General features: G+C 60.3%; 1 protein-coding gene across 1 annotated transcript in view; it reads left to right on the top strand.

Annotated features, from left to right (window-relative positions):
* The first annotated feature begins 265 nt into the window (after positions 1-265).
* Positions 266-6,798, top strand: part of LOC119109641 (protein slit) — a 68,527-nt gene continuing 61,994 nt past the window's right edge. The window contains exon 1 of the mRNA XM_037233350.1: positions 266-701. Within this exon, the coding sequence (XP_037089245.1) occupies positions 523-701 (179 nt within the window). The 5' untranslated portion in view covers positions 266-522. The remainder of the gene's footprint in view (positions 702-6,798) is intronic.

The raw sequence follows: 6,798 nt of genomic DNA, 5'->3' as shown, positions 1-6,798 counted from the left end.
GATCCGCGACGGTTTTGACCTGATTTTCATACCTCTTCTGACAGCGATTACCTCCACGTCCATTACGGAGCACCTCGGCTTAGTGGGGGCCTTCCAGATCCTCAAGGCGCGCCGCCGCTCTGCCCGACATCCGACGCTCCCGTTCCGGCCCGCAGCCGGGACAGCGGCGGCGCTCCGGCAGGGCCGCCAATAGCGCGGCCGCCGCCGGGCCGGCCCCGTGCTGCCCTCTACGGCCTGCCGAGCGACGCTCAGTCAGCCGCCGCGCGTGGACGGAGGGGCACGGGCAGGGCCACCGCGGAGCCGCCGTGATCACCTGAGCGTGCCGCCGCGACCTGACCTGACCTGACCTGAGCGGACCCAAGCTGACCTGACCTGAGGAAACCCGAGCCGAGCTGGCCCGACCTGACCTGACTGACCTGAGCCGACTTGAGCAGCGGCGTGACAGGACCGCGCCGCAGCGGAGGACAGCAGCGCTGCGCGGGATGTGAGCGACCCGAGGTGCCGTGAGCGCGCTCCGGGACGATGGCGAACAGGCGGCACCGCTGGGTACATTGTGTCGTGTTCCTGCTCTGGCTGGCCCTGCAGGCGCACGTGCTGAACGGCTGTCCGCCCGAGTGCTCGTGCCAGGGCTCGGCCGTCGACTGTAGTCACCGCAAGCTGGAGCGGGTGCCGCGCAATCTGCCGTACGGCGCCACGCGACTGTGAGTACCCGCACTCCTGCCCAGTGCCCTGTGCAGCGCAGCGACAGAATCCGGCATTCCCAAGGAGTCTGTCTCACTGAGAGACGGACGCCGTCCGTTGTCCCCACGGCGTCACGCGGGAGACGTGCCCCTAACTGGGGCCGCTGATGGGCCCTCGGACGCGCCGTGGGCTCGATGCGCTGCGAAATCGCCGTTTCTGCGACCGCCTCTTGTCAGCGGTCGGAGCGATGCTCATCACGCAGACACTGGCGCCAAACGTTCCGTTCCGTTCGTTCCGTTCGCTCTGGTTTGCCGCTCATGTCAACAGCTTCGTGCACAGTGAATGACACGCTAATTAGGCACCACGGTATGGCTTGTTATTACCAAGCTTTATGACGCATTACTGTGAACGAAATTGACGAGCATAGCGCTGGGATTCGCTACGAATCAAACAAATACTATAGTGTCAGTATTCATCGGCATGCAGTAATTGTAACAGTGGCCATGCTACGTACACTAGCGCTAAATAATTTACGGCCTTGCTAGACCTGTACGCGAAATAGCTGGTACACGTCATGGCATCACAGCATGGATGTACTTTTAACAGAGTGATGAGAAGTAGTACCTGTACTTCGACTCACCACTGTACGTAGAATAACCCGGATCGTGGTTAGGCACGCGGGTAGATCTTCAGGTAGAATACGGCACTCACGTCGCACATCAAGCACATAATGACACTGATATGCATCAGTGCTTAATTAATTGTGTCGGTGAGCATAAGCTTACATTACTTGCAATGGTCCGTGTTCTGCAGAAGCTAGTATTTCATGTTTTGTTGCGCCCCGCTGCCAGAAGCTGCACGCGAAATAACCGATACACTTATGTGGGCACGGCACCGACGTATTTGCATTAGTAGAGCTTGCTGCATGTCACCCGGAGGGAAAAGAGTAACGGCCACGCTCGCGTCACATACATTCCAGTCGGCTGCTAACGGAGCAGTTTCGGCAGGGGTGGAGGGAACGCGGGTGGGTCGCTCACCGCCAGCCTTCGGTGCCGCGAGACCCAGCCGTCTAGCAAATCTCCTCTGGTGCTGGCTATTGACACAAGCGCGGTGCGTCAAAATATTCCCCGTGACCAGTGACGAGGGTGCTGGTCAACACAGCGTGTGCTCAGTGGATACACAGCGGTCGCGGTCGACACGCCAGCTCAATATCCCAGCAAAACACAGCGCAGGCGGCGCCGGTAACCCGACCTGACGCCGGCGCGCTGGCCGCGCTCGCCGCGGCGCAGAGCCCGCCCTGGCCTGTCGGAGAGAGCGCGGCGTTTAAGTCAATAATCAGCGTGTGATCGACGGCAGAATTGTAAGCACGTTACGTTTGGATGGTTTGTATGTTTTATGCAGCGCATGGCTTGTGTGACAGGTCGGCACGTAACATCCCAATGTTGATTCAGCTGATATCAGCGGCTACACCGCTGCGTTTGACACACAGATCCTCTCAGTCACCGCAAAACGAAGTGAAATGCTTCGTCCAAGTGTGCACTGTATTCAAATAAAGTGCTAGTTGATAGTCCCCACTAGAAGTCGCTCTACCTTTGCTAGCCGGGGCTGCTCCCTCAGAACGTTCGGTATTTAACACTTCTGAAGTCAGATTTCAATGCTCTGTTCTGAATATTGCCCCAAGTCTTGGGGACTGTGAATCTCCACACAGCATATCACCATGATCAAAAGCCGTTGCTATCCCACTTCTCCTTACCAGGGTGGGAGGGGGGGGGGAGGGTGTAATGTCTGAGTGGTCGCTTTCTGGGGCTCAACACGTAGCCGGCTGGGGGTTCACGATGGCGGAGGCCCCGCCTGTTCGTGCCATCCGGAGGTCCGTCTTGCCCCTTCCTGCGGCGATAGCGGCCCGTCCGGCGGCCCGTCTCGCCCCTTCCTGCGCGTGCACCGGCCCCGTGCACCACTGTAAATATTATGAAGTGCACATCACCGGCGGCCATGCCCGGCTGCAACCAACCCCGTGCGTGCACACGGGCGTGCACTCACGCGCACGCACGACCACCGTCTGCGGCGGCGGCGGCGGCGGCGGCGGCGGTCAGACGCCCTGAGCTCCAGCGTCAGGCGCCACGGCGAGTGGCGGCGCGGCCGCAGACCTGGTCTCAGCCATGCCAGCCCGTTCTGCCGGCGGGTCTCCGAGAGCGCAGCTGCGAGCAGGTCTCGAAGGACATCGTCTCGGAGAATGTCACGTCTCGGATAATACCACGTCTCTGAGAACGCACGTCTCGGAGAACGTTGTGGCTCGGACAACGTCACGTCTCGGACAACGTCACATCTCGGAGAACGTCACATCTCGGATAACGTCACGTCCCTGAGAACGCGCGTCTCGGAGAGCGTCACGGGCACGCCGCTGATGCAGCGCCAGTATCGCGAGGCCGTGCGTCTCGCTCGAAGCAGGACCCTTGTCGTCGCCTCGCTCAGGGAGCTCATCAGCACTCCCCGGCGGCGGTAAATCGCCGGTTCGATCGACTCCGGTCGCGCCGCGGTCGCTCTGTGGCGTTCATCAGAGCCGCTGCAGCTGCCGGGCCGTCGGCCGTCGCCGATGTATCGTCCCTAGCGGCCCGTCACGCCAGACCGCGCCAGTCCCGATTTTAATTAGATCACGCGGAGAACGTATGCGAATAATTTGGCGGGTCGGGGGTGCGGCCCGTCGGCCGTCGGCGCGCGCTTTTGACTGGGGGCGAGGACGGCGAGACTGGTGGTCCGGCGGCGACGACTGGAGCCGGCGGGAGCTTTCTCGCTGAGGCTGGCTGACAGCCTCCGCGTTTAACACTGGAGAAATGAATGGCAGTAATTTGTGACGTCAAAACTGAGAATGGTATATTAATATGAGCATTTCTGCATGGCCACTTGTGCGGTGTTTGATTTAGCAGAGAATGGGCGGGGTGCATTAAGATGAATGACCTGTGCCAGCTCGTAGTTTTGTTAATCTTTTGGTGCTATGCCCGTATCTTTGATCTTGTGATGATATGGCTGGAAGGGCAGTCCGTATGTTAGCACATAGCAGCTATTATGTGCACTGTGCAATGCAGGCATGTATCAAATGCAATTTGTTTGCGTTTCTGTTCCTTCACTCATGGTATTTGCCTGTGCAGGCAAGGCTATCTCATCATGCTGCTAATGTTTGGCAATTTCCAGTATATCTTCCAACGACGATCTCTTTCGGTTTCTTCCTCGCTGCGCTTGGTCCGTTCAGCTGACCACACCGCACACCGACTCGTTCATACTGAGCTCCGAACGGTGCGGCCGAGTCTGCAGCACCGTCCGTCCACCGTCCGCTGTTATAGCCTATTATCGCAACAGCCACCGGGAGCTAGGCTGGCTCCAGAGGGCTTCAGAGAGCTTCAGAGAGCTTCAGAGTGCTTAAGAGGGCTGCTGAGGGCTTCAGAAGGCTCCAGAAGGCTTTGCAGCGCTTCGGAAGGCTGGGCTTCTCAGGACCGTCTACCACCTCGGGGCTACATGTTGTGCCGGTATTTGTCTGCGTTGGTCATCGCGAGCGCCGACTCGGGTCGGCGAGCGCTGCCTCGAGTCAACAGCGCTCGTTTATTTTCGGTTATCTCTGAGGGCTTCCGGTGGTTCGAGAGGCCTCTCTGTTTGCCGAGAACAGGTGTCGAGGAAAGCCCACGACGTGCTGCCACGGTCACGACGCGGCGTTCCCGGGCCCCAGAGCTGTGGAGCGACGAGAACGTATTCCGAGCATGGTCTCGTTCAAACAAAGAGAACAGGCTGAGTTTTTGCACGCGAACAAAAATAACACTTATCGGCCGTCGCCGTTTCGGGAGCTGGCGTTATCACTCGGCGAGCTGACAGCCTTCAGCGGACGCGACTGCCGGCTGACCTGATGCCGTCCAACATCACCAGCTCGGCTGACGCCAGTCCCGACACGGCAGACGGGCCGAACGGGATCTTCAGTCCCGCCGCCGGGACCGATGCCGTCCCCTCGGTTCCACCGGGCCGGACGTCACTCTCTGCTGCCGCCACCGGAACTGGTCTCCTGTTCCCTACTGGTCTCCTGTTCCCCTGTTTCTCCTCCCCCCGCGACGAGGTTCGTCTCTCAGGAGCGCCATCAGGGCTTAGTGGCTGATTTTGGTCGTGGCCTCTTGTCGGCCCAGTCATTGGCAACTCTTTACGAGCTTTGGCAGCAGAGCCGTTTGGGTTTCAATATCTACCTTAATCGCAACGTCCGCCTTTCGTATTCGAGGAAGTGAGATCTATCTTGCAGTGCCTGTATCTGCGTCGATATCCGTGGAAAGGTGTTCTGCGTTTCCGGCGTTCTGAAATAGAAAACAAGCATTACGGAGGCGTTTTGAATGTTTGGGTACGTCAACAACCAGATAGCCCTTTATCTTACCCTTCTAGGACCCTTGGGAAGATCTGGTGGAAGTTGGGTGAAAAATATCAGCCGGGCCCGGAGCTCATCCGGTCCCCCTCTGGGCCCCAGGGCGGATCGAGTCCCACCAACGGGACCGGTGTCATCCTTCCGTCCCCTTCTCAGCATCTCTTGCTCTCCTTCTCCCACGAGTCCCAATCAGGCCTGAAGGCCGGCCGGGGGTCCGCTAATTTGCCCCGCGCGCCGCGACAGAGCCGATGTTCTCACGGCCGCCAGACCGCGGCCGTCGCTAATTCGGCCCATTGACGCCGCTCGTCAGGCGCGGACGCCCGACACGCCCTCGCCCCTGTTTGCAACGCTGCAATCGTAACTGCAGGGCGGCCGGCGAAAGCCACCCATCATCAGGCCGGCCAGCCGATGAAGTGATTGCGACGTCCGGCGGCCCCTCTCTCCCCTCTCTGATTCGCGGCGGCGCCGATTGTATCGGAGCCGGCGGCGGCGCGGCCGTTTCCGGGTGTCAGCGACGACGGTGCAGGCTGGCGGGTCGTGCCCGGCGCGCCCGGGTGCCGTTGGTGAGCGACGGCAGCGGCAGCGCTGGCACGAATCTCGCCACAGTAGCCGACCGCCAAGCGTGGCCTTGGGTAGATCCCGATCACCAACAGAAGCGCTCGCTGTTGTCAAACTCCGGCGCCGTCTGATAGGCTTTTAATCGGCTATCGCATAATCGTCGATAAATCCGCGCCAATTTTCTCAGAAGCGCCTTATCGAAAAAGGCGAAACAGTCAGCATGATCCTCAGGTCCCTACATGGGCAACATCTTCCGCAGCCGTCATATCGCGATCTCGGTTCGAGTGTCGAGTGCCAGAGTACTATCATATTCTGCCGGCCAGCCCGTCGCGGCTCTGTAACCAGCCGGAGGTCATCCTGGCCCGCTGGCGGCTCCTATCCGGCCATCCGGCTTGCTGACGGCACCTATCCAGCCATCTCCGCTGACTGTGGGAGGAGGGGGGGGGGGGGGGGGCTTCGACAGTCGTGAGCCCCGTCAGACAAAAACGAAAAGAAGAAACCGCGAAACTGCTGCCGTGGCTTGATTGGTCCGCTGGGAGTCGTCAGATTCGCGTGCGGTCGCCAGTGGTCCGTGGGGCACTCTCTGGCAGTCTCCGATCGTCTCTGGCCGTCTCTGGCATTCTTTGGCCGTCTCCGGTCGTCTCTGGTCGTCCCTGGCAGACTTTTGCTGTCTCCGGTAATCTCCGGCAGCCTTTTGCATTTTACGGCCGTTTCCACCTGTCTCCGGTAGTCTACGGTCATCTCCCGCCGTCTCCGGCAATCTCCAGCCATTTCTGGCCGTCTCTGGCCGTGTCTTGCCGTCCCCGGCAGTCTATTGTCATCTCCCGCCGTCTTCGGCAATCTCCAGCTGTTTCTGGCCGTCTCTGGCCGTGTCTTGCCGTCCCCGGCAGTCTATTGTCATCTCCCGCCGTCTCCGGCAATCTCCAGCTGTTTCTCGCCGTCTCTGGCCGTGTATTGCCGTCTCCAGTAGTCTCTGGTCGTCTCTGGCCGTCTGCGGCTGTTGGCACAGCCATCGCTCAGAGCGGCGTCGCCCTGCCGGAGTCGGCCGCCACCGGGGAGCGCTGCAGTACCGCTCCGACCGCCGCCGCTCCTTCGGCCGCTGGCGTCGCCCGCTGGGGCCAGTTTGGCGGCGGCGCTCCGACGTTTGAACAGTCTCTTCTCGACGAAGA

This window comes from Pollicipes pollicipes, unplaced genomic scaffold, assembly GCF_011947565.3.
Source record: "Pollicipes pollicipes isolate AB1234 unplaced genomic scaffold, Ppol_2.1 Scaffold_7231;HRSCAF=8579_pilon_pilon_pilon, whole genome shotgun sequence".
NCBI classification, from domain to species: Eukaryota; Metazoa; Arthropoda; class Thecostraca; order Pollicipedomorpha; family Pollicipedidae; genus Pollicipes; species Pollicipes pollicipes.
This window is presented reverse-complemented; position numbering and strand designations above follow the sequence as displayed.